The sequence below is a fragment of the Podarcis filfolensis genome, assembly GCF_964270895.1.
Source record: "Podarcis filfolensis genome assembly, chromosome: 5".
Classification (NCBI taxonomy): Eukaryota; Metazoa; Chordata; class Lepidosauria; order Squamata; family Lacertidae; genus Podarcis; species Podarcis filfolensis.
The window spans coordinates 6410148-6437902 of record NC_139608.1 but is presented as its reverse complement, the minus strand read 5'-3'; the positions used below and the strand labels follow the sequence as shown (position 1 = coordinate 6437902).

General features: G+C 45.1%; 1 protein-coding gene across 1 annotated transcript; it reads right to left on the bottom strand.

The window, feature by feature from the left end:
* LOC310762216 (cytochrome P450 2J2-like) lies at positions 1 to 25163 on the bottom strand. Its single transcript, XM_083612911.1, has 9 exons — positions 24882 to 25163; positions 23733 to 23895; positions 14762 to 14911; positions 14399 to 14559; positions 12709 to 12885; positions 5627 to 5768; positions 3724 to 3911; positions 3106 to 3247; positions 1 to 193 (listed from the first exon to the last, which is right to left on the bottom strand). Exons 1-9 carry the CDS (start codon positions 25047 to 25049, stop codon positions 6 to 8), a joined length of 1479 nt encoding a protein of 492 aa, XP_083469037.1. The 5' UTR covers positions 25050 to 25163; the 3' UTR covers positions 1 to 5.
* Between the last annotated feature and the right edge of the window lie 2592 nt (positions 25164 to 27755).

Here is a 27755-nt window from a genome sequence, read left to right as displayed (position 1 = left end):
TTTTCTTATGTGTTGCAACGGGGAACAGCACAGAGTTTATAAGGATGGGGATGTGCTGTAGTCCCTATTATAGCCTCTTGATTGAGCTCTTTGACTCCTTCTGGTAGCTGGAAGCTGAATGCCCTCAGCAGGCTGGTGAGGAAAATGAAGATTTCGATCTTTGCCAGCTGCATTCCCAAACATATGCGAGACCCTGAGGATGGGACAAGTGAAAGACAGCAAGTGAGCAATAATTTACTTTCCCATGTTCATTGCTTTGTACTTCTAAACATTCTCCGTAATACTTTGGAAAACTAGACATAGATAGGATAGCGAAATCATCAAGGCTGCTGTCAATTTCCCAGCCTGGTCAGTGCTAACCTTTCTTTCTTCTTGTTATACTTATGTTTTGTTTGAAGTTCCCTATCTCATATCAAAGAAGATACACTGAGGAAGGGGATGGACTGAAAATGAAGGGCTAGAAACCGAGGGAAGAGGGTCTAGGTCCCAAGTGGGAGCTGGGAGGGCTCACTTTTCTGTGTGTAGAATAAGGGTGGATATTTAATTTTGATAGAGGTAATTTGCTTTTCTTCTTTTCTTTCTTTTCTTCCTTTCCTCATCTTTTTTCTATTTTCCTTTTTAGATTGGTATGATGTTTATTGTGTCTTATATATAAAACTTTCAATAAAACTTGACTTAAAAAAATGAAAGGAAAACTTTTCTCAACTGTCCAAATCAGCAATGCAGAAAGGGGTAAAGAGCATAAAGTAATTTTGCTGTCAGACTTACCTCACATTAGTAGGAACTAGATTTCTGAATGCTGTATGGAAAAGCACATGAATCTGAACTTTGGAGAATTTGTAAGTTAGCAGTGATGATGTCTGCTGAATTTCTGCAGGAACAATATTCTTTTGAGTAGGAGTAGGAGAAGTAACCCCTTCATGGATCACTGCCTTGCCGTGGCGAAGGGGCTTGAATAACTCAAACAAGCTATGAACTATGCTGAGCAGGGCACCCAAGATGGACAGGTCATAGTGGAGAGTTTTGACCAAACGTGATCCACCTGGAGCAGGAAACGGCAAGCCACTCCAGTATCCCTGCCAAGAAAACTCCATGAACAAAGGCAACAGGCATATAAAAGTTATGACGCTGGAAGATGAGCCCCTCAGGTCAAAAGGCGTCCAACATGCTACTGAGGAAGAGCGGAGGACAAGTACAGATAGATTCAGAGCTGATGAAGCGGCTGGGCTAAAGCCGAAAGGTCGCTCAGTTGCGGATATGCCTGGAAGCGAAAGGAAAGTCCAATGCTTTAAAAAAAAAATTGCATAGGAACCCGGAATGTAAGAACCATGAACCTGGGTAAGTTGGATGTGGTCAAAAATGAGATGGCAAGAATAAATATTGACATCCTGGGCATCAGTGAACTAAAATGGACGGGAATGGGCGAATTCAGTTTGGATGACCATCATATCTACTACTGTGGGCAAAAATCCCGTAAAAGAAATGGAGTGGCCCTCATAGTCAACAAAAGAGTGGCGAAAGCTGTACTGAGATGCAATCTCAAAAATGATAGAATGATCTCGATACGAATCCAAGGCAGACCTTTTAACATCACAGTAATCCAAGTTTATGCACCAACCACTGGTGCTGAAGAAACTGAAATTGACCAATTCTATGAAGACTTACAACACCTTATAGAAGTGACACCAAAGAAGGATGTTCTTCTCATTATAGGGGATTGGAATGCTAAAGTAGGGAATCAAGAGATAAAAGGAACAACTGGCAAGTTTGGCCTTGGAGATCAAAACGAAGCAGGGCAAAGGCTAATAGAGTTCTGTCAAGAGAACAAGCTGGTCATCACAAACACGCTTTTCCAACAACACAAGAAACGACTCTACACATGGACATCACCAGATGGGCAGCATTGAAATCAGATTGATTATATTCTCTGCAGCCAAAGATGGAGAAGCGCTATACAGTCAGCAGAAACAAGACCTGGAGCTGACTGTGGCTCAGATCATCAGCTTCTTATAGCAAAAGTCAAGCTTAAACTGAAGAAAGTAGGAAAAACCACTGGGCTGGTAAGATACAATCTAAATCAAATCCCTTATGAATACACAGTGGAAGTGAGGAACAGGTTTAACGACTTAGAATTGGTGGACAGAGTGCCTGAAGAAACTATGGATGGAGGCTCACAACATTATACAGGAGGCAGCAACGAAAACCATCCCAATGAAAAGGAAATACAAGAATGCAAAGTGGCTGTCCAACGAGGCCTTACAAATAGTGGGGGAGAGAAGGCATGCAAAATGCGAGGGAGATAGTGAAAGATACAGGAAATTGAATGCAGATTTCCAAAAAATAGCAAGGAGAGACAAGAAGGACTTCTTAAACGACCAATGCAAAGAAATAGAGGAAAACAACAGTAAGGGAAGAAACAGAGATCTGTTCAAGAAAATTGGAGATATGAAAGGAACATTTTGTATAATGATTACCACAATAAAGGACAAAAGTGGTAAGGGCCTAACAGAAGCAGAAGACATCAAGAAGAGGTAGCAAGAATACCCAGAGGAATTATACCAGAAAGATACGGACGGCTCGTACACTTGTACTTGTCCTCTGCTCTTCCTCAGTAGCATGTTGGACGCCTTCCGACCTGAGGGGCTCATCTTCCAGCATCATAACTTTTATATGCCTGTTGCCTTTGTCCATGGATTTTTCTTGGCAGGGATACTGGAGTGGCTTGCTGGTTCCTGCTCCAGGTGGATCACGTTTGGTCAAAACTCTCCACTATGACCTGTCCATCTGGGGTGGCCCTGCACGGCATAGCTCATAGCTTCTCTGAGTTATTTAAGCCCATTTGCCGTGGCAAGGCAGTGATTCATGAAGGGGGTGGCAAATGTAGGGAGGTCCAGATGGAGGCCACATAACTGTATGTGCATGTGTGGATCCCCTTAACTTGCCACTCCCTGCCCCATTCTGCTGACCAGTGCTGCCACTCCAGCCAGAAAGACGCTGCTTCTGCTCCGGCCCACTCCCTCATGTGCTGCTGCTGATGTCATTTCCTGGAAGCAGACCAGTAAGCACATCTACAGATCACAACATAGCTTGGACTTCTGCATTTACCTGCACCAAATGGGAGATATTCTTCTCTGTTCACAAATTGTCCATCCTTATCCAAAAAATGATTTGGGTTGAACTCTGCAGGTGTCTCCCATCGTGTGGGATCAAGAAGAACAGAGCGTAGATCAGGAACAATAATAGTCCCCTGCAAATAAGAAACAAGTGACTTGGAATGCATTCAGATCAACACATTTCTGGATTGTCCCACACTATTCCAAGACTAATCTTTGCAGAGACATGTGTGATATATATATATATATATATATATATATATATATATATATATATATATATGGGGCGGTGGTTTTGTATTCTTCACCTTAAAATACTTTCTGAAAAGGCAGGAACACAAGAGGACTTTCCCCCACCTCTTTTAAAATGAAAGCTCACAACCAGGCTGAGACCTCTGGATACTTCAGGCTCCTCCCCTGCCTCAAATGCCCAATGGAATGGCACTTGCCAATGGTGAAACATGTCTGCAGATGGAGCTCCTGCTCTTGCCCTTCAGATTTTTGACTAGACAGGAAGTTCCTGTATGCCTGGCAGCATCTCTCAATATGCAACCTTCTGCTGCTCTTTGCTCTTGGGCTACAGGAGTGCAGTTGTAGCACACTGTTATACCTTGGGAATGAGAAAACCACGCAGCTTCAAATCCTTTGTACATTGCCTAGGTATCCCAAAAAAAAGGGCATATTTAAAGCGCTGCATCTCATGAATCACAGCATTGATGTAGGGCAGTTTCTTCTTATCTTGATAGCAGATTGAGTGAGCAGAACCTATGACATCTTCTATTTCCTTGTGCATTTTATCTGAAGAGAATGATGGAAACAGAAGGTTTATTGTGAATACTGCATTTTATTTCAGATGGACATTTAATTCCCTTGAACACATTCCATAAATCTCTGTGAATGAGTCCCAGTTTCTTGCATTTTCAGCTCACCTGGTCCTCCAAAGAGCTCAAGTCTGTGTACATGGTTCTTCCCCACTCTAGATCCCAGGTGTGAAATCTTTGGAAGTGAAGCTTATCTCAGATGTTTCTGCTGGCTGGATTTGCTGAAGGGCCGGGATCAAAGGCTGTCTATAATGTGTGTGTGTGTGTGTGTGTGTGTGTGTGTGTGTGTGTGTGTATTCTCCATCCCTGGCTCTCAATATTTCCTACTTAGTTTCATTAATCCTCATTTCCTCACCTGGTCTTTGGCTAATGTTACACATGTAAAGGTAAAAGTAAAGGACCTCTGGACGGTTAAGTCCAGTCAAAGGAAGGAGATGAAGGAGACAGTGTTTGTCCACAGATAGTTTTCTGGGTCATGTGTCCAGTAGCACCTTAGAGACCAACTAAGTTTGTTCTTGGTATTAGCTTCTGTGTGTATCTGAAGAAGTGTGCATGCACACGAAAGCTCACACCAAGAACAAACTTAGTTGGCCTATAAGGTGCTACTGGACACATGACCCAGAAAACAATGCTTTTCCAGCTGCATTGGCTCCCAGGGGAGTACAGGGTCAGATTTAAGGTGCTGGTTTTGACTTTTAAAGCCCTTCACGGCGTAGGACCCTTGTACCTACGGGACTGCCTCTCCTGGTATGCCCCACGGAGGACCTTAAGGTCCATATATAGCAACACCCTAGAGGTCCCGGGCCCTAAGGAAGTTAGATTAGCCTCAACCAGAGCCAGGGCCTTCTCAACACTGGCTCCGGCCTGGTGGAATGCTCTGTCTCTTGAGACCAGGGCCCTGCAGGATCTGATTTCTTTCTGCAGAGCCTGTAAGACAGAGTTGTTCCACCTGGCCTTTGGCTCAGAATCAGTTTGATTCCCTCCCCCTCTTTCTTTTTCCTTTCTCCTCCTATGAAGAGATTGCTCCCTAATTGTTTTAATGTTGTATCTTAATCTTTTAAATTGTATTTTAATCAGCTTGTTTTTATTATTGGTTGTTAGCCGCCCTGAGCCCGGTCTCGGCTGGGGAGGGCAGGGTACAAATAGAAATTTATTATACACACACACACACACACACACACACACACACACATATTACATCTGGTGCAACTGGACACCATGATGAGTGCCAGAGTGCATGGAAACGGTGTTTACCTTCCCGACGCAGCAGTACCTATTTATCTACTTGCACTGGCATGCATTCAAACTGCTAGGTTGGCAGAAGCTGGGACAGAGCAACAGGAGCCCATCCTGTCACACGGATTTGAACTGCCAACCTTGTAATCAGCAACCACAAGGGGCTCACTGGTTTAGACCACAGCGCCACCCGTGTCCCTCATGTAGTGGAGCAGGGAGAGGCAGGAGACCCTTGGGGTCCTTTCCAACCCTACAATTATAGGTTCCATAAAAGTGGAGCGGGGGGAGAGAATGATCTTTCCAGATATGTAAGTCAAAACTTTTAGCTTATTTCAATAACATTTGGCTTCCAAAACTTACATCATAAACTCACTTTTAACTCTTTTCAATATGAAACCTTTAAAGAACTAGGCTCCACCCTAGTGATCAAGAGAAGTCCTGGCTCTCCTCTCTCACCTTGGACATCTGGATGACTTGCCAGGAGGAGAAGTGCCCATTTCAGAGAACAGCTGGTTGTCTCTGTCCCTGCTACAAAGAGGTCAAAAATGCACTGAGCCAAGTTTTCTTCATCATAGGTGGACTCTGGGTCATTCTTGCTCTGGTGTTGAAAATGGGGAAAGTGACATGTCATTTACATGCCTTACAATTTGTCCTTCAGCACTTACTTTATTTCCCCCCCCCCCACATATTTATTACCACACCACCCACACATGCTTCATGAGGGGTGGGGTGTCCTCTTACACCGCCTGAGGTGAAATGAGAATATGTTGTCACCACCGCTGTACTGTTGCTGCTGCCTGCTTACCTGGGTTGCACAGCAGTACCCACAAAGTGGCAACAGCAACTGGGGGCTGGGTGAGATCTTGAAAGATATTGGTGAAATCTTGCCAGAAGCTGCCCCCTTTGCTTCTCCACTAGCAGCTGGCTAGGCAGCACATCCCCAGAGATGCCTCCTGTTGGCATTCCACTGCCCAAGGCAGCTGCCACAGCCTGCCTCGTGGGTGGGCTGGCCCTCTGCTTCATAGCTGGTTTTGATAAGAAACCCCCCCACACTCTCCTCTGTATATAGCAGTAGCTGCTGGTGCTAGATTTCAGGATCTGTGGGTGGGCATAATAACCCATTGCTGGCATGAAGAGAAGGCTCCAATGGACACTCTGGCAGCAGATGTTCAAAATGTGTTCTACCATATTTCACTGCCTAATGGTCACCACCACATAATAGTCAAGCTCCTTTTTTCAAGCCCTAAAATCAGTCCCAAAGCATTCACCACATAACAGTCACCGGGCATTCTAAGCGTGCATGAATTTGCCTTACCCCAATTTGAATTACCTTTTACCTTTACCTGTTCATGCGTATTCCATGAATCCTAATCACACCAAAAACAGTTAGTAACGAGTAATAAGCAATATGAACTTAATTATGTTTGTTAATAAAAACAGTTTCCTCACATAAGGGTCGTGGCTTGGTTTTTCACCAAATAATCGTCGCGCACCTCCCTTTTTTGAAAGGAATAATTGGCATAAAAATGTGACAATTATGGTGAAATATGGTATTTAACACTAAACATATTTCACCATTCGTTTGTCATCATGATAAGCATTGTTCAGAGAGTGAAAAATGAATTTCCATTTGTCCTTTCTAGTACATGAAGATAGATGAGACAGGAATTTGAAGTCATACTCTAGTTTAAGAGCATTTTTTTAAGGATTTTCTGTTTTATCAGTCCACATTTGAATGTCAGATGAACATCAATCCAAAGAAATTTATGTACAGAGGGAATGCTCTATAGGCAGGTGTGATGGGATGATGAGCTGCTTGTGCGTGAAATTCCTAGTCCCTCAGAGTTTGGCTAAGTCCACAAACCTCTGTCTGTAACGGAGCTCCTTAAGCATGGCTCCGTCAGTCGCTGGTAGAATCCGACAGTGGGCGTTTACGGAATTTCTTCCAGCATAAAAGCTCCTTAATGGAAACGCGCCTTCTGGACTCTCGGCGTGACAGTTTCCGGCGAGGAGTGGGTGTCCCTATAGGAGGTCCTGAAACCTCCCCACTGTTTTCGCTGGAAGTGTCTCTGAGCCATCCCTCCGACTCACTTTCCCTTGGAGCTCCTTCTCTCCCCCTGCTGGTTCCCTCCTCAGCTGATAAGTCTCTCCCAACCTCTGTGAGCCCTTTCACCTCCTATTCTTCCGATGGCAGTTCCCTGACATTCACCTCCCCTCCAGGGCCCCCTTCACCCCCTCCCCTCCCCTCCTCTGCGGGCGGCGAGGGAGCAAAACCCCTGAAAGAACTTCCCTCATCTTCCGAAGTCTCGAACATTTCCCTCCACCGGTTGCTGTTTCTGGTTTCTAAGTACTCCTCCTCATCGGAGTCTATTCCTTCTTCCAACTCCGATTCCGTGAATCCTTCCAGTTCCTCCTCCTCGTCGGTGGTGCCAAAGTACTCCCTCCGGAACCTCGCTACTGACTGAGGTTTCCTGGGGAACCTTTGATGGAACGTTTCGATCAAGATCTCGTCATTGACCTCCTCTGCCGTCACCCAGGTGTTTTCTGACTCCGGTTCCCCTTCCCACGCTACCAAATACTCCACCTGATTACCCTTCCACCTGGAGTCGATGATTTCCGCCACATGGTTGCTGCTTTCCCTCTCTTCTAAGACTGGTCCCCGTGTGGAAACCCCTTCACTTCCCCCCCTATATGGTGACAGTAATGACCTGTGGAATACTGGGTGCAGTTTCATGTGGTTCGGTAACCGGAGTCTGAAAGCCACTGGGTTGACCTGTTGAATGACCTCAAATGGTCCCAATCTTTTGGGTCTCAATTTCTTTCAACCCCCCTTGAACGGCAACCCTTGGGTTGACAGCCACACCTGATTCCCCACCCTTATGGTTTCACCTTCCCTTCTGTTCTTGTCTGCCTGACTCTTATATTCTTCTTTGGCCCTTTCTAAGTTGAGTTGGAGTTGACGATGGATCGCTTCCATTTCTTCTACAAAATGTTCGGCGGCCGGGACGCTCCATCTCTCCCCTCCTCCCCCTGGAAATGCCCTGGGGTGGCACCCATAATTAGCCAAAAAGGGGCTCATCCCGGTGGACACATTCTCAGCATTATTGTAGGCAAATTCCGCCAGCGCCAACTTTTCGACCTAATCGTTCTCTCTGTCATTGACATAACACCTCAGGTATTGTTGGAGGATACTGTTTGCTCTTTCTGCCTGCCCGTTGGTTTCAGGGTGCCTGGCAGTCGAAAAATTGACCTCTACGTGCAGTAAGCTCATGAGCTTCCTCCAGAACCTGGACGTGAATTGTTTGCCTCTGTCTGAGACCACACTCAAGGGGGCGCCATGCAGCCTAAAAATATATTCTACAAACAATTTCGCTGTCTCTTCCGCCGTGACTGCATGTGAGCAAGCTACAAAGTGGCACATCTTAGTTAACAGGTCTACTACGACCAGGATGGCGGTTTTCCCCTTGGATTTCGGCAGATCAGTCATAAAATCTATCGATACCGCCTCCCATGGTCGTTCTGGTGTGGGTAACGGTTCTAATAACCCCGCCGGCGCCCGCCTTTCTCCTTTGGCTCGCTGGCATTGGTCACACCCTCTTACATACTCCCGTACATCTTCCCTCACCTTGGGCCACCAAAATTCCCTGGTAACCAACCACATGGTCTTGTGTTGCCCAAAATGCCCCGCTGTGGGGCTGTTGTGCAGCTGTTTGAGTACTCTCCCTCTCAATTCCCCTTCGGGTATATATAGTGCCCCTTTGTAATACAATGCCCCGTTTCTTTCTTCAAAACCTCCGGGGTTTTCTCCCTCTCTCCTTAGACATCTGAGCTTATTCTGGGCGTATTCATCATTCTCCGTCCCCTCTACCAGTTCCCTTTGCCCCACCAATGCCGCCCCACACACCCAGCAGTCCTCTGGGATGATATGTCTCTCTTCGGGTGCTCCCTCCCCCTCCAAATATTCAGGTTTGCGTGAGAGAGCGTCCGCCCTGACGTTTTCTGGACCTGGCACATAGCAAATTTCAAAATGAAATTTGGAGAACTCCTGGGCCCATCTCACTTGTCGTTGGTTGAGCACTCGTGCCGTTCTCCAATACTCTAAATTCTTGTGGTCCGTGCACACTTGCACCTTATGTTGTGCACCAATTAGTAAGTGTCTCCATCTCCGGAACGCTTCGTGAATGGCGAGTTGTTCTCGGTCATATACTGTGTAGTTCCTCTCGGATTTGTTTAGCTTACGCGAGAAGAAGGCACACGGTCTCCACTCCGACTTACTCTTCCCCGGCTGAAGAAGCACCGCCCCCACCGCCCGGTCTGATGCATCAGTTTCCACTCTCATTAGTTTTTGTAAATCCACATGCAGGAGCTGTTCTTCCGAAGCGAATGCCTTTTTCAATTCTTCAAATGCTTGCTCCGCCTCCGCCGTCCAAACAAATTTCTTCTTGCTGCTGAGACAGTCCGTAATGGGAGCCGTTAAGTGGGCAAAGTTCTTGATGAACTTACGATAAAAGTTCCCAAACCCTAAGAATCTTTGCACATCCCTTTTCGTTTTCGGTGTCTTCCATTCCAGCACCGCCTGGACCTTGCCTGGATCCATGGCTAATCCCTTGTCTGACAAGCGGTACCCCAGGAATTCCACCTCCTTGGTGTGAAACTGACACTTCTCCAATTTCACCCACAGCTGGTTTGCTTGCAGTTGGCTCAACACTTCCCTGACGTCCTTTACATGCTGCTCCTCATTCTCTGAATATACTAACACGTCATCCAGGAAGGCCACGCAATTCTTGTAGAGCAGAGGTCCCAGGACGTGGTTCATGAACGATTGAAAACATGCTGAGCCTGCTTGTAATCCAAAGGGCATAACGAGATATTCAAAAGCCCCCAAATGGGTGAACATGGTGGTTTTCCATTCATCCCCCTTCCTTATCCGTATCAGGTTGTATGCCCCCCTCAGGTCCAGTTTAGTAAAAATCTTTCCCTTCCTCACCCTGGTCAAAATGTCATCAATTCTGGGCATGGGGAAAGCCACTGGTTCCGACACTGCATTTAGGGCCCGGTAGTCCACTACAAGTCTCGGTTTATCCGTGTTTTTTTTGTCCACAAAAAACACTGGGCTGCCCCCCACCGCTCTGGACTCTCTGATGAAACCTCGCTTCAGGTTTTTATCAATAAACTCCCTTTACTCCTGCATTTCCCTGTCTGACATGGCGTACAGCTTGCCCACTGGGAGCTGGGCCCCAGGGACTAGATTGATTTGGCAGTCAAAGGCTCTATGCGGTGGTAGTTTGTCTGCTTCCCTTTCGCTGAAGACATTGCTCAGGTCAGCGTATTGTTTGGGCACCTTCCGTTTGTCCGTTACATCCGTCCCTGCTAGAAAGGCCTTTGCCCCTTCCGGAGCCTTCCCCTCTTTGCAGTGTTCTAGGCAATGTGCTGACCCAAAGGAGACCACTCTCTGATGCCAGCCCACTAGCGGATCATGCAACGCTAGCCAGCTCATTCCCAAAATAATGGGAGCCCCTTCCAAGGTGGCCACATTGAACGCTATTCTTTCGGTGTGCCTGGCCACCCTCATTACCATTGGGACGGTCTGTAGGCTAACTTCTCCTCCCAACAGCTCCCTCCCATCGATCGTGGTCACCTGCAAGGGGTTACTTAAAGGGATTGTCTGTATCTGGTGTTCAGCTGCAAACTCCTTACTCATAAAATTACAGGAGCTGCCTGAGTCCAATAGCGCCTTTATCTTTAGTGGGTGTCCGTTTGGCAGCTCTAGCAACACCTCTATCACTAGGGCTGGTCTTGGAGGTTCCGGCGTGGGCACTTTTACTGCTCCTTGGCCTGGCTGCTGTGCCCTGATGGTGGCAGCCAGGCGCTGGCTTTTACTTGCTCCTGGACTTCCTCCTCCTTTCCCCCAACAGCTCCCGCCATCCCTGGCCATTCCTTTCTTTGTGGACAGACTCTGGCAAAGTGACCTGGCTGCTGGCAGAGATAACATTTCTTGGCGCTCTTCCCCTCCTTCTTCCGCCCTTCACTGGGATTTGAAACTGCGCGCGTGCGCGCTGTTCCAATTTCCATCGGCTCTCGTGGCGGGAAAGTTGGCTCCGGAATCTCTGGAATGCGGAAATCCCTCCAACGCTCCCCTTTCCCTTCCCGCTTCTCCAAGGCTCTCGCCTCCTGGCGCGCTCCAATGGTCAGCGCTGATTTGGTCAGCTGGTCCATAGACTCCGCCCTGGGCGCCCGGGAAAGTTCGTCTTTCACCGCCGAAGAAAGCCCCTCTTCGAAAAGCATTTGAATGGGTTCCGCCGATAGATCCCACCCCAATTTATGTATCAACATGGTAAACTCAGTCCAGTACTCACGGACAGATCGGCTCCCCTGTTTACAAGCCATCAACTGTCTGCGCACCACTCCCTGCTCAATGTCGCTGGAAAACATCAGGTCCATGGCGCGAAAAAACTTCCTCGTGTCCTTCAGGACGTCATTATTCCCTGCCATCAGGGGTCTAACCCAGTCTCTCGCCCCCCCTTCGAGATGGCCAACCACAAACGCCACTCGCGATTCCTCGTCGGGAAAGTCGTCAAACTGCAGATTGAGAGCATACTGCATCTCTGTCCTAAAGGCTTGATAGTTCCTGGGATCCCCCCCAAACTTCTGCACCAATCCTGGCATCTTTCTTGCCAGTGGGGAGCCTTTTGCCTTTTCTGCATCCTGCGCCCTCCTCTCCTCGAGCCTCGCCGTTTGCAGCGCTAGCTGGACCTCCAACACCCGGTACCTTTCTTCCAGGCTTGGACCCGCTCCAGCTCCTCCCGCTTCTCCGGTTCCGGCTGGGTTGCTCATGATGCCTCTCTGCACAAGCTGCTTTCAGGGACTGTCGGATTGCTGTGATTGGATGATGAGCTGCTTGTGCGTGAAATTCCTAGTCCCTCAGAGTTTGGCTAAGTCCACAAACCTCTGTCTGTAACGGAGCTCCTTAAGCATGGCTCCGTCAGTCGCTGGTAGAATCCGACAGTGGGCGTTTACGGAATTTCTTCCAGCATAAAAGCTCCTTAACGGAAACGCGCCTTCTGGACTCTCGGCGTGACAGTTTCCGGCGAGGAGTGGGTGTCCCTATAGGAGGTCCTGAAACCTCCCCACTGTTTTCGCTGGAAGTGTCTCTGAGCCATCCCTCCGACTCACTTTCCCTTGGAGCTCCTTCTCTCCCCCTGCTGGTTCCCTCCTCAGCTGATAAGTCTCTCCCAACCTCTTGAGCCCTTTCACCTCCTGTTCTTCCGATGGCAGTTCCCTGACAGCAGGACCCCTTAACACACTTAGGTTTCCACCTCTTTCCACTCACATTTTTAACAATGCTAATGGATGGGTATCAACTCACTTTAGCAACTAAATTGAATATGAGAAATATTTGGTGGGAATTCTATGCCATTTTCAACTGAGATTCAGGAAGAAAGATGCTGGTTTCCAGGCAAGAGATTAGTATTCACTTATAACAGGGAATGTAATGATTCCTTGGATGAGCAGTATTCAGCTTCAAAGCTGATACTTACTTTTTCCATCTGAAATAGATAGAAATCAATGAGATCCTGTGGATCATGCAGAGACTGATTCTCCTTATGCTTCTCTATCTCCTCCTTTGCAAATGAAAGCACCATCTCTGTGCAGGACAGGGCCTTCTTGTGGGGTCCTGGGAGATGTTTCATGAGCCATGGGAGAATTTCATAAAGCTAAAGGAAAGATAGCAGAAATGCTGCCATTACCATGAAGAAGCTTGGTCACACCGTTTGTGCTTTGGAATTGCACTTTAAAAAACATGATCTGCATTATTCTTCAAGGCTAGCATATTAGTTTCTCACTAGGAAGAAGGAAGGGTGTCTATTGCTTTTCTGGAATCTCCCAATGATTAGATTCTGTGAATTATCCCTAGCTGATAATGTGAAAGAAAACTATGGCTCAAAATATTTTCCCAGATCCCAGGCATCATTCCAAAACTGGGCACAATCAGGGGACCCCTCCTGGAACAAGTTAGTGGCCTTTTGTGGTAGGTGAGTGTGGGGGGAATTCAAGTAAGTTAACATTTAAAAGCAAATTTGCCTAATACACAAATGGAAAGACAGCCATCGTTCAAAATGTACACTTCTCCATTTTTTTAATTTTTAGTTGTATTTATTAAATCTTCCAGTTTACCAGTCAAGTAATTCTGATCTTTCATTACAAAAACGAAACCTTGAAGAAGGATGTTTTTTCTCCTTCCTTGTTTTCTCATTAAAGATCAATTACTTACATTTTCTGAATACATAAGGAGCAAGAAAATAAAAACTGGACTAATATAAAGCAATGTTAAAAACTGAGATATGAAACTGGAAGTGAGGAGGCAGAAAAAGGTCCTCCTTTCCTTCCATTCTGCAGTTTTAATCTGAAATTTTAGGCTTAGTACTGTGCCCAGAGTGCAGAAACTGCTCACAGTAATAAAATTCCTTTTTGCAAAATGTGGCTTGAATGCTGATATAAATTTGCCTGTAGTTTCCCAGTCAAGTGATGCTTCCAAAAATGGAAATGCAAATGATATAATACAGTCCTACAATATACTGCTTTGCAGAAATGTATATATCGGGCAAAATTGCAAATAAATGTGTGCATTAGGATAAATTAGCAGAAAAATGCTGATGAAGTTTCATGAGCCCTTTTTTTTAAAAGATCTGGAATGTATGTAGAAATGTGGAGAACCGAACTTAAGTTTGGAAAAACGGTTTAGTTGGGTCATACAGAAGGGAGCTGCTTTCATTAGCAGTAGGGACAGTGCTTGAGTTGCAGGTCTCTCTTACTTTTAAAAAATTCCAGCCAAGGCTGGCTGCAGGGGCCTCACCATGGACGCCGTCATCATTGTCATTGCTAAGTGGCTAGAGAGTAGATACATTTAGTTTTCAATGGTGGCAACAAAACTATGTAATTCCCTTCTTGGGAAGATTATTTTGTTCACCTCTGTCCCCTTTGGTGGGTTCTTGATGACCTGTTCTGAAGGCCATTGTTCCATTTTTATCCCATCTTTCCTCCAAAGAGTCTTCTGTAGTGGACAAATTCTTCCTACTCCTTTTTTTAAAAAATCTCAATGGTAATCATGAGAAATTGATCAGGCTGTGAGACAGTAAGTCGCCCTTATCTCAGATCAATTTCAAAGTACTGATTTGTGGTATTTAGGGAGACCTCTTTGGCATAGTAGAAATGAAAATGACTACTCACACAGTGAACAATGCTAAATTCAAATGTTAGGACAAAATCCATTGCTTCCATCAGCTTCTGGAACTGTTCATCTTCAAGAGCAAACCGGTGCCCAAAAGCCACAGCACATATCACGTTGGAGATTGAATTAGCGATGGGCAAGGAGGGATCAAGTGGCTGTCCTGCAAAATAAAATGAAACTAATGTTAGTTCAGCGGCTCCTGTTCATACTGAGAGTGGGATTTTATGATGGCCAAGAGAAACTGCTGGGATCTCCTTTAGGAACCAAGAAAAACATATCACATTCCTTTCTAAAATGGACATAAGTAGTACACAAATAAATCTTCATACGCCAGCTCAGCACCATCACCTAGCATCACATACCCTTTGAACGTGCAAAAACCTCCACGAGCTGATGAGCCTCCTCTGCTATTTGGTGCTCCATGCCTTTCTTCCCCAACCCCAACTTCCGCATAGTAACTACACCAAACTGTCTCTGTTGCCTCCAGGTGTGACCATTTGATAATACAACACCTATGGAAAATCAATGAGAAATTATTACTTGCAGAAATCAATGTAAAAAGTTGCCATCTCAGAACAATGTTTACTGAAGTTCATATCCTTGCATGTAAGAGCTGTTTAGTCTCTCTAAAGCAAAGAATTACAAGATGATGCATAAAGGATTCTGGGTACAAATTGGAGGGAATTTAAAGGGAAAATCTATCAAGCTTCTGGTAATGCTATTGGGAAAAGAATGGAAGTGGTAGAAATGGAAGTTCCTTTCTTTTTCTCTTGCTAAATTTCCCTACAGGAAATGCCATCGCAAGATATACAACTGGGTGTAAAATAATGAATATACAAATAAATAACTATGGATTATTTTAAAATAAAAGACTACAGAGGAGAGTTTCCTTTTAAAATAAAAATGATGGATTTATTGTTTTTAAACATGGAAGAATGGTTGGAATTTTTTGGGGGGAGATAAGGTCATCATACAGGATTGGAAGAGTACTATTCGATCCACTTCCATCTGTCTCTTGAAGTCTGCGGTTTCAACTACGGGTGCTGCCACCAGCTGTAACTGTTCCGGTTTCAGAATATGTCTCAGCCCGGTGGCTCATTCCCCCTCCAGATACTCCAGCTTCCGGGACAGGACGTCCGCCCTCTGGTTCTGGTGCCCCGGCATGTATCAGATTCGGAAGTCAAAAAGAGCAAAAAAACTGTGCCAATCTAATTTGCCTCTGGTTCAGATGCCTCACCATTAGCCAGTGTTCTAAGTTCTTGTGGTCCGTGTACCTCCACTGGTGTTGTGCTCCTTTGAGGAAATGTCTCCACACCCCCAGCGCTTCTTTTATGGTGAGCAATTCTCTCTCCTAAATGGTGTAATTCCATTCTGAAGCGTTCAACTTTTGGGAGTAGAAGGCACACAGCCTCAAATCTCTGTTACAGTATTCTTGTAGCAACACAGCTCCTATGGCATTTTTTGACGCGCTCGTCTCCACCACCATTGGCCGATGTGGATCTGTGTGGTGCAGGTACTCCTCTGCTGCTTCTCAAACGCATCTTGAGCTTCTCAAACGCATCTTGTGCCTCCTCTGTCCAGAAGAACGGCTTCTTGCTCCTCAAGCAGTCTGTAAGGAAAGCCATGAGCCAAGAATAATTGGGCACAAACTTGTGGTAATAATTAGCAAAGCTTAAGAATCTCTGTGCGTCTTTCTTAGTCTTTGGCTTCTGCCAATCTAACACCGCCTGCACCTTGGCTAGGTCCATGTACACCCCTTCAGGAGAGATGTGATAACCCCAAATTCCACCCCCTTGACATGAAACTGGCACTTTTCCAATTTCGCATAGAGGTGGTGTGTCCTTAGTCTATGCAGCACCTCCGTCACGTGTCGCACGTGCTCTTCTGGGCTCTCAGAGTAGATCAGCACGTCATCTAGGTAACACAAAACTGTATTGTCCAATAAATCTGCCAGTACATGATTGATGAACACCTGGCATGTGGCCGTGCCCAATTGTAGCCCCAAAGGCATAACTAAGTATTCAAAGCTTCCAAATCTGGTATTATAAGCCATTTTCCACTTGTCTCCTTGTCTCACATGTATCAAATTGTATGCCCCCCTCAGGTCCAGCTTGGTAAAAAATTTCACCGACTGTAACCTCTCCAGCAGGTCACCAATATGTGGCAAGGGGTATTGACTAGGAATCATGAGGCTGTTGGTTTTTCTGTAGTCCACCATGAGACGTCTTTCTGGGGTGTCTTTCTTGTTCACAAAGAACACTGGTGACCCACCAGGTGCTCATGACAGCCTAATAAACTCGCGTTCCAAGTTCTTCTTCAGAAACTCCCGCAAGTTGGCTAATTCTGCTTCTGACATGGAATATAGATGACTGGTTGGCACCAAGCACCAAGTCTGTTTTGCAATCATAAGGTCTGTGGGGTGGGTAACCTATTTGCCTCCTTTTCACAGAACACATCCCTATAGGCCTTATACTGTGGGGGGTATGGAGCTCTCCTCCCCATGAGTCCCCCCCCTACCTCTCTCCCCTTGGCTCCTACCTCTATTGGCACTTCGAACCCTAGGCAATGTGCTTGGCAGTAAGCTGAATCAAACGTTAAAGAATGCTGCGCCCATGCTATTACTTGATCATGCTTTGTGAGCTAACTTGGTGATGTGAAACATCATTGTCTCCTTGTACCCTCCATCTTTCCCAACATCAGGGTCTTTTCCAGGGAGTCTTCTCTTCTCATGAGGTGGCCAAAGTACTGGAGCCTCAGCTTCACGATCTGTCCTTCCAGTGAGCACTCAGGACTGATTTCCTTCGGAATGGAGAGGTTTGATCTGCTTGCAGTCCATGGGACTCTCAAGAGTCTCCTCCAGCACCATAATTTAAAAGCATCAATTCTTCGGCGATCAGCCTTCTTTATGGTCCAGCTCTCACTTCCATACATCACTAGTGGGAAAACCATAGCTTTTACTATACGGACCTTTGCTGGCAAGGTGATGTCTCTGCTTTTTAGGATGCTGTCTAGGTTTGTCATTGCTTTTCTCCCAAAAAGCAGGAGTCTTTTAATTTCGTGGCTGCTGTCACCATCTGCAGTGATCATGGAGCCCAAGAAAGTAAAATCTCTCACTGCACCCCATTTCTTCCCCTTCAATTTGCCAGGAGGTGATGGGCCCAGTGGCCATGATCTTCTTTTTTTTGATGTTGAGCTTCAGACCATATTTTGCGCTCTCCTCTTTTTAACCCTCTTTAAAAGGTTCTTTAATTCCTCCTCACTTTCTGCCATTAAGGCTGTGTCATCTGCATATCTGGGGTTGTTGATATTTCTTCCGGCAATCTTAATTCCGGCTTGGGATTCATCCAGCCCAGCCTTTCGCATGATGAATTCTGCATATAAGTTAAATAAGACAATATGCAGGCTTGCCGTACTCCTTTCCCAATTTTGAACCAATCAGTAGTTCCATATCCAGTTCTAACTGTAGCTTCTTGTCCCACATAGAGATTTCTCAGGAGACAGATGAGGTGATCAGGCACTCCCATTTCTTTAAGAACTTGCCATAGTTTGCTGTGATCGACACAGTCAAAGGCTTTTGCATAGTCAATGAAGCAGAAGTAGATGTCTTTCTGGGATTCTTTAGCTTTCTCCATAATCCAGCGCATGTTTGCAATTTGGTCTCTGGTTCCTCTGCCTCTTCTAAATCCAGCTTGCATTTCTGGGATTTCTTGGTCCACATACTGCTTGAGCCTTCCTTGTAGAATTTTAAGCATAACTTTGCTAGCGTGTTAAATGAGTGCAATTGTGCGGTAGCTGGAGCATTCTTTGGCACTGCCCTTCTTTGGGATTGGGATGTAGACTGATCTTCTCCAATACTCTGGCCACTGCTGAGTTTTCCAAACTTGCTAGCATATTGAGTGTAGCACCTTAACAGCATCATCTTTTAAAATTTTGAATAGTTCAGCTGGAATACCATCACTTCCACTGTCCTTGTTGTTAGCAGTGCTTTCTAAGGCCCATTTGACTTCACTCTCCAGGATGTCTGGCTCAAGGTCAGCAACCACACTACGAGCCATCCGTATCTTTCTGGTATAATTCCTCTGTGTATTCTTGCCACCTCTTCTTGATGTCTTCTGCTTCTGTTAGGTCCTTACCACTTTTGTCCTTTATTATGGTAATCTTTGTACGAAATATTCCTTTCATATCTCCAATTTTCTTGAACAGATCTCTGGTTCTTCCCATTCTGTTGCTTTCCTCTATTTCTTTGCATTGCTCGTTTAAGAAGGCCTTCTTGTCTCTCCCTGCTGTTTTTTTAAAATCTGCATTCAATTTCCTGTATCTTTCACTATCTCCCTTGCATTTTGCTTGCCTTCTCTCCCCCGCTATTTGTAAGGCCTCGTTGGACAGCCACTTTGCTTTCTTGCATTTCCTTTTCATTGGGATGGTTTTCGTTGCTGCCTCCTGTATAATGTTGTGAGCCTCCATCCATAGTTCTTCAGGCACTCTGTCCACCAAATCTAAGTCCTTAAACCTGTTCCTCACTTCTACTGTGTATTCCTAAGGGATTTGATTTGGATTGTATCTTACCGGTCCAGTGGTTTTTCCTACTTTCTTCAGTTTAAGCTTGAATTTTGCTATAAGAAGCTGATGATCTGAGCCACAGTCAGCTCCAGGTCTTGTTTTTGCTGACTGTATAGAGTTTCTCCATCTTTGGCTGCCGAGAATATAATCAATCTGATTTCGATGCTGCCCATCTGGTGATGTCCATGTGTAGAGTCATCTTTTGTGTTGTTGGAAAAGCGTTTTTGTGATGACCAGCTTGTTCTCTTGACAGAACTCTATTAGGCTTTGCCCTGCTTCGTTTTGATCTCCAAGTCCAAACTTGCCACTTATTCCTTTTTTTTCCTGATTCCCTACTTTAGCATTCCAATCCCTTATAATGAGAAGAACTTTCTTCTTTGGTGTCACTTCTAGAAGGTGTTGTAAGTCTTCACAGAATTGGTCAATTTCAGTTTCTTCAGCACCAGTAGTTGGTGCATAAACTTGGATCACTGTGATGTTAAAAGGTCTGCCTTGGATTCGTATCAAGATCATTCTATCATTTTTGAGATTGCATCTCAGTACAGCTTTCGCCACTCTTTTGTTGACTATGAGGGCCACTCCATTTCTTTTACGGGATTCTTTCCCACAGTAGTAGATATGATGGTCATCCAAACTGAATTCGCCCATTCCCGTCCATTTTAGTTCACTGATGCCCAGGATGTCAATATTTATTCTTGCCATCTCATTTTTGACCACACCCAACTTACCCAGGTTCATGGTTCTTACATTCCAGATCCCTATGCAATTTTTTTTTTTAAGCATTGGACTTTCCTTTTGCTTCCAGGCATATCCGCAACTGAGCGACCTTTTGACTTGTACTTGTCCTCTGCTCTTCCTCAGTAGCATGTTGTACGCCTTCTGACCTGAGGGGCTCATCTTCCAGTGTCATAACTTTTATGTGCCTGTTGTCTTTGCCCATGGAGTTTTCTTGGCGGGGATACTGGAGTGGCTTGCTGGTTCCTGCTCCAGGTGGATTACGTTTGGTCAAAACTCTCCACTATAATCTGTCCATCTTGGGTGGCCCTGCACGGCGTAGCTCATATCTTCTCTGAGTTATTCAAGCCCCTTCAGCATGGCAAGGCAGTGATACATGAAGGGGGATGGTATTATTATTATTATTTCAAATCTTGGTTGTCGAACATAATCTGTTCAGCTGAGGCACGACTTCCGTTTGGTTGCAGGTGCTTCCTGCACTAAATTGGAGGCTGCGTTGGACATTCGCTTCCAGAAAACATTAAAAAAACAGAGCATTTACTTCTGGGTTTTTTAGCATTTGGGAGCCAAAACATTCCAAAATGGAGGCATTTGAGATCTGAGGTTTGACTGTATTTATTATTACATTTACATTCCACTCATCCTCCCAGAGGAACCGAGGGCTGAAAAGAAGCAAAACTAAGAAAGATCTAAACTGGAAAGCTTATTGGAAGGGGATATATTGATCTCAAGTTGTATAGGCTGTTTGTTCAACCAGCACCTCGAACTTAGCTAATTGTCAGCCAGTGGCATAACATGCTGGCTATGTCCTGCCCCCATGAGCAGTCAAGCCACTGCATTTTTTTGCCAGACACTGTTTCAAGGGCAGCCCGAAATGCTGCACATTGCTATAATCAGCCTGGAGGTAACCAGCACATGGATAGCAGTAGTTAATCTATCCTGATCCAGAAACTACTTTAGCTGTCTTATTAGCCAAAGCTGCCTTGCTAGCTGAAGCTGGCAGAAGGCACTAAGGTCACCTGGGCTTCTAGCAGCTAAGATGGATCCAGGAGCACCTCTAGTCTATGAACCTGTTTTCTCAGGGGGAGTTGAACCCCTTTCATAGCAATAAACTGAACAATTGACTAGACTCCAACCACCATGCCCCCATCTTACCAGGATTCAGACTGATGTAGGCATCAAAGCCTTCAGCAGAAAGAACTTTGAGTTCAAGCTCTTCATCCAGCACTGAGGGCCAGGATAGTAAATGCATTACAATTGCAACAGGCAACAAACTTCTACCTGCAGTTGAATCGAACCACAGTGCAGTGCAATTGCTAATTCCACAAAACACTTGCTAGTTGCAATCCATCAGGGGTGCCACTTGAATAAAATATGAGGAAGGGGGCAAGTGAGCCCCACCTCACATAATCAGTGATGAGGATTGCTCTTTCAGAGCTCTGCCAGCACTGGCGATCTCTGGCATTTAATGTGTTGGTCTCGTGTGGGGCACCAAGGAGAGCTTGGCTGTCTGGCTGGTGTACTGACCACCCAGCACACCGGCAGCCACCCTGTCAAACCTGCTGGAGGTGGCGGCAGGCTAGGCCTTGGAATTCCCAAGCCTATTGGTTTTGGGAGACTTCAACGTCCATGCCAATGCTGCCCCCTCCTCACAGGCTCTGGCCCTAATGACTTCCATGGCAACACTAGGGCTCTCCCAGTTTGTTTTGGCCCCACTCATCAAGCAGCCCACACGCTGCATTTGATCTTTGGTGCTGGCATAGATGTGATCATACTCCCCCCTGTGGAAGTGACATGATCTGATCACTGCACTCTGAAAGCCAAGATTGACTTCCCACTCCTCCCCTGCTCAGGTGGCGAGCCTATTTGGGCTCACCCACGAAGGCTGATGGGTCCTGATAGATTCCGTCAGGCCTTGCAGGACTCTGCTCCTCCTGATGACTCATTACATGACCTTGTCGAGGACTGGAATAACCGGTTCTTGGCGGCCATCAATAAGATCACGCCCAAGCGCCCTCTGCAACCCCACTGAAACCGGGCCCCTTGGTTTACCTAGAAGCTCCGGAAAATGGAGCGGGATCTCAGACGGCTAGAGCGAGTATGGCGACGGACTCATGATGGAGCTTCAAGAACATCTTATAGGATGCTTATGAAAGCCTATGAGATGGCTATGAAAGCTGCTAAGAAATCTTACTTTGCAGCTTCCATTGCATCCGCTAGCTCTCGCCCGGCACAACTTTTTAGAATAATTAGGTCAATAACGTCATTAGAAGGACAACCAAATTTAAGCATAAATTCGACTCACAGCTGTGAGGCATTCGCGAACTTTTTTGCAGAGAAAGTCCTGTTGCTCCGCCATGACCTCCCTGCCAATTTAGATACAATGACTGAACTGGAGGCCCCTCGACAGTTTTCGGGTCCAGTGTTGGATCATTTCGATCGCATACTCCCTGCTGATGTGGATAGATTCCTCTGAGCTGGTAGGCCCACCATTTGCCTCCTTGATCCATGCCCGTCTTGGCTGATTAGAGTGTGCCCAGATGTTGCACGGATCCCCCTGGTTGAAATTATCAATTTGTCCCTTGGCACGGGGACATTCCCAGGGGAGCTGAAGGAAGCAGTGGTGTGTCCGCTCTTAAAGAAAACTTCACTAGATCCTTTAGATTTATCCAATTACTGCCCAGTTTCAAATCTTCCATATCTGAATAAGGTAATTGAGAGAGCGGTTGCTGAACTTCTTGGTAGGTTTCTGGAGGAAACATCAGCTTTAGATCTATTTCAGTCCGGGATCCGTCCTGGTTTTGGGACCGAGACGGCTCTGGTCGCCCTAACAGATTATCTCCGTAAACAACTGGATGGAGGCGGGTCGGGACTGCTGATTCTCTTAGATTTGTCAGCAGCTTTCAACATGGTTGATCATGATCTTCTGGACCACCGCCTGACCCACGTGGGGATAAAGAGCATAGCCCGTAAATGGCTGTGCTCTTTTATCTCTGGTCAGGGACAGAGGGTGGCGCCAGGGAGGGAGATGTTCTCACGCCACTCCTTGGTGTGTGGAGTGCCACAGGGCGCAATCCTCTCCCCAATGCTTTTTAACATCTTTATGCGGCCCCTTGCCCAGATTGTCCGGAGCTTTGGGCTGGGTTGTCACCAATATGCTGATGACACTCAGCGCTATCTGCTGATGGATGGCCACACTGACTCGGCCCCGGACACACTGACCAGATGCTTGGACCTTCATACCTACGGAACCACCTCTCCCGGTATGCCCCACGGAGAACCTTAAGGTCCATAAATAGCAACACCCTAGAGGTCCCGGGCCCTAAGGAAGTCAGATTAGCCTCAACCAGAGCCAGGGCCTTTTCAACGCTGGCTCTGGCCTGGTGGAACACTCTGTCTCATGAGACCAGGGCCCTGCAGGATCTGATTTCTTTCTGCAGGGCCTGTAAGACAGAGTTGTTCCGCCTGGCTTTTGGCTCTGAATTAACTTGATTCCCTCCCCCTCTTTCTTTCCCCCTTTTTCCTTCTGTGATGGAACTCCTACTTGGGGACTTCCCTGGTTTTTTTCTGGCCCACATAGGACCAGTCTGGATTTTTTCCCCCAACCAAACTTGACATTTTCATCCCCAAAAAGTTTTTGAATTTCTGCTGAAACAAGGCTGCATTTTGATGTTGTATTTTAATGTTGTTTTTTAAGTTGTATTTCAATCAATTATTTTATATCTGGTGTTGGCTGGGGAGGGTGGGGTATAAATAAAATTTATTATTATTATTATTATTATTATTATTATTATTATGCGGCTCATGCCCACCATTAGAATGGCAATTGTCATGAACTTAGGGGGAGACTGGTGGTCCCCTCAAATATTTTAGGGGGACACTGAAAGGACCTCAGCCCCTAGTTGTTCACTCCTAGGTAACCCATTTCCTCTTGAGTGCAACAATAATAGAGAACCTTTGCTCTGGACAGCCCTTTAAACGTTTTCTCTTAAACGTTTGGGAAAATATCAGGAGAAACTCTTATTCTTCACTACTTACCTTTTCCTTTTATCATAGTCCTAAAGAAAGGAGTCTGTGGTCGCTCGTCTAATTCTTCAGAGTGGTCAGTGAGCGCTTCTTTCACTGCTTGGAATCCAGACAGTACTACAACGGGTAGATGTATTGTCCATAGGCTGAAAATATTCCCATGTTGCTTTGCCAGCTACCATTAGGGTCAAAAGAGAGGAGAGGAAAGATGTGTTCAAAAACTGCAGTTGGATATTTCAACTTAATACAAGAGCTTCAGTCTCCCTCCCCTCTGCAGCTTCTTCCGTATGTTCAGAGCTCAAGTTATGGCTGCTCCCTGCTGCTTCTCCCTTCCCTCTGCATACCACTCTTATATGTTTGCTCTCTATGCCTGCATTCTCATTCCCTGTCAGTGAAGCAACATCGCTGACACCAGGCTTAAGAAATTGAATAGCACCTGCAGGTTAATTCCATGTTGAGAGGCTGTCATGAATGAATGCTGAGGACGTATGTGGTCAGTCTATTTTTTAATATAATAATATTTTATTCTTTTTTCCATTTAGAAAGTTATATTTGTTTACAACACTTATATTCCAATTCAACAAAACAAGTGACTTCCCACTCACCCTGCATCATTGTTTATAACTTGAATTACATACAATTGCATTTTAAAGTTCCATCGTATCTAATTTCATCCTCTCCAACATGTTTCATAATATATTCTGCTGTTTTCTTACACTTCAAACCACGCTGTGGTCTTTACATATGGGAAATAACTTTTTATATAGGCTGCAAATGTTTTCCAATCTTCTTTAAAAGATTCTAGATCAGTATCTTTTATCAATTTTTGCCTTCTCTGCATATTCCAAGATTTTCATAAACCATTCTTTCTTTGAGGGTGTTCTCTCCTCCTTCCTCAGTTTAACAGTATACATTAAATATTTTTGATCAGTAGTTTTTAATGCATATTTTCAACTTTTATATGATTTTGTGCTTTTCAGTATTAATAATAATATTCTTTGTATTATCCCTATTATTTGTATATCTTACTGTTTCTTACAAAGGAGGCTTATGGCATTTACCATTTGATGCTATTGTTTAAGCTGAAATATCACAATTGTTGAGGGAAATAGATAAAGCAATTGCTGAAATCAGACTGAATTATAACTAAGATGTAAGTACCTTAATGAGAGTATCTTCATGAAGCTTCAATCCAAATTTCCACAAGACTACAATGAGAGGAACCTTAGGAGGGCCTGGAGGGTAATGCCTGTTTGACCAGAGCAGTTTCTTGAAGTTCAGAATCAGAAGAACCACCAGCAGAGCAATCAAAAGTGCCCATATCTCCATCCTTCTCTTGCTGTCTCTTTCTCCTTAATTCTTTCTAGGTTGCCTGGTCAGGTTCAACTCTCTTTCTCTAAGGGCTTTTTGCTTTCCTCAGAGACATCAGCAGTACTCTCTGCTTATATATGCTCAGTTATTAAAAACAAATAAGCAACAAGGGGTGTGATACCATGTGCTAATAGCCTTGGAATGTGATTCCAACACAACTGAACCCTATAATCATTCTTATATGGGTCACGCAAATGAGAGGGTGTTTGATTAATTGTAATTAGAATCCAAGCTATCTTAAGACCGATTTTGTGACACAAATATTTGAGAAAGAATTTTGTATCAAATATTCATAAAATAAAAAATGAATAGGGGGCCGCCAGGGGCACATTGGAAGATGGCCGACAATACCATCTCTCCAGCTCACACGGGACAATTAAGAGGCTGATATGGGAGTATGCTGCCTCCCTTGTTTACCCCAGGGAATGGGGAAACACTGCCTTGCCTGCTGTTGCCATAAATCACCCCCGAGTTCATAAGAAGGGGGTGAAGGCACTAGGCACATAGCCCCCGCGTGGATTGGCTCTCCCGGACGCTGTCTCTGATTGCGCGAACTGGTTGCAGGAGTTCGATATAAACAATTAGGAGAAGCAAATGCACATATTTCAAGTGAAGAACGGGAGTTAAGACTGCTAATTGAAGTGACCTCTGTGAAGTAGAGCGATGGGTTGGATTTAACAGGAATCTATCAAGAAGAAAACATCAAAGGGTCGGTATGTCAGAACGGGACTGGATGGGGGGGAACTTTTCTTTTGCTCTTTTATGTGATTACCTAATAACCCCTCCCCAAGAAAGAACCGTTGCATAATTGACATTAGCGGGATGAGTAAAAACTGTGTGAAAATGAATTAATAACCAAAGGCTTGGCTCATGGAGATCTAGAAGAGTGGGGGCTTTTGGAGTGACGCAGCAATAAAAAGAGAGTCGCCATGTTGGCAGGTTATATCGAAAAACTGATGGCTGAGGAGGAAGTTAAGTATTTGTTATTATACTGGATTCCTGGCAGAACCTCCTCAGAAGTTTGAGAAAAGGAGTGACAGACCTGCGAAGTTTAACAACGGTGTTATGTACTGAGTTGAATAGGATCCAAACTGCAGCAGTCTGATTGGTCCTAGAACAATAGGATCCAAAAGGCAGCAGTCTGATTGGTCCTAGAACAATAGGATTCAGAAGCAGCAGTCTGATTGGTCCTAGAACAATGCAGCAGTATGATTGGTTGGCAGGAACCACCCAATCATGCTCCAGATAGAAGTGAATCCACAACCTGATTGGCTTACAGTAGAATTCCGGAATTAGCCAATCATGTGCAGCCCATTGTGTAAATAATGTATATAAAGCAGATACTTTGAGGGGACATTTTATTTTATTTTATTTTTTTACCTATTTGCTTTTTGTATCTTGTATATTTTTTCTTCTCTATGTATTTTTGTATTTTTTGTATTTTTTCTTATCTTTTTTTATGCTTTCTTTTTATTTTGTAAACTTCTGTTTTTTGTAAAACCTTAATAAATATTTCTTTAAAAAAAAGAAAGAAAGAGTGATAGTCTTTCCTGCTTCCTCTTTATGATCTATATGTACTGGATCCAACTTTTACCCAGACTCTTAGGAAAAGCCAAGTGTGCATGTGTACATTCTCTCTCCCTCCCTCCCTCCCCCCTCTCTCAGGGGGCTCATCTGGGAGAGTGAGGACTCACGCAAATGTATGGTGCCTGCTTGTAAGTGAAAGAATAACACCCCTGAATAATTTAACTCCTTATAAAAATTCGTGATTTACACCAAGATTCTGAATATTCTTTATTTGTCAAGGCTTCTGTCTCAAAATAGAAGAAAATGTTTGCTGATATTGAAGGAATGGGTTTCTGTGCAGTCAGTTTGAAACGGGACCTAAAATCCACTTTTTTCCTTTTCCAAGGGAGCGTTTCTAATATGCTTTAACTTGAGCTCTTGAGCCAAAACCCAGCTTTATAAACTAGGGCTCAAAGCTCTCTCCCTTATCAGTCCATGAAGGCTGGTAATGACGGATGGCCTTGACCACTCCAAAGTGGAACAGGGATGACACTCTGGGCCTTATCTTACATCCTGACCACAAAGACCACAAAGACGCACAGACCTAGTCCGGGAACAGTGCCAGAGTGTGTTCTTGAAGTTGGTGACCTCTTGCTCCAAGATAAGAGTATAAGAACAGGAATACCCTTTTATGGTCAGAAGTACAAGAAGGAATACTCTTTTATGGTCAGATGTACAGGAAGGAATACCCTTTTATGGTTAAGAGTGCTGGAGGAGGAACATCTGTGATGTCAACCTGCATGTACAAGCTGACGTGCTTGGATTCCTGGGGAAGGGGGAGAGGGTGCCTGGAGGATATATATACTGCATGAAATCTCTCATTTCTTTGGACTTGCTGTGGACTGACCACGCAAGTGCCTTCTGCTATCCGGAGAGCAGAATAAAAGAACTCTTTCTCTGAACCAACCCTCGGTGTCATTTGACTTCCTTCCTCCTGTCCGGGAGCAACGCAGAGCCCACCAATCGGTAAAGTCTAATAAGGCTACAATATTAAAATAGTTTAGGGAAACAATAGGTAAGAGGTGTAGGTGCCAACTTCTTTTGGACCCCCTAATAAAATATTTTGGGGGACCTTCCCCACCCATGTTCAGTATACAC

Excerpts from the sequence above, each read along its gene's own strand:
- LOC310762216 (XM_083612911.1), bottom strand. The coding sequence starts at position 25,049 with ATGGAGATATGGGCACTTTTGATTGCTCTGCTGGTGGTTCTTCTGATT. Across the intron at positions 14,912-23,732 it reads GACTATGATAAAAGGAAAAG|GTGTTGTATTATCAAATGGT; the intron begins GTAAGTAGTGAA and ends GATTTTCCATAG. Across the intron at positions 194-3,105 it reads ATATCTCCCATTTGGTGCAG|GGTCTCGCATATGTTTGGGA; the intron begins GTAAATGCAGAA and ends TCCCATCCTCAG.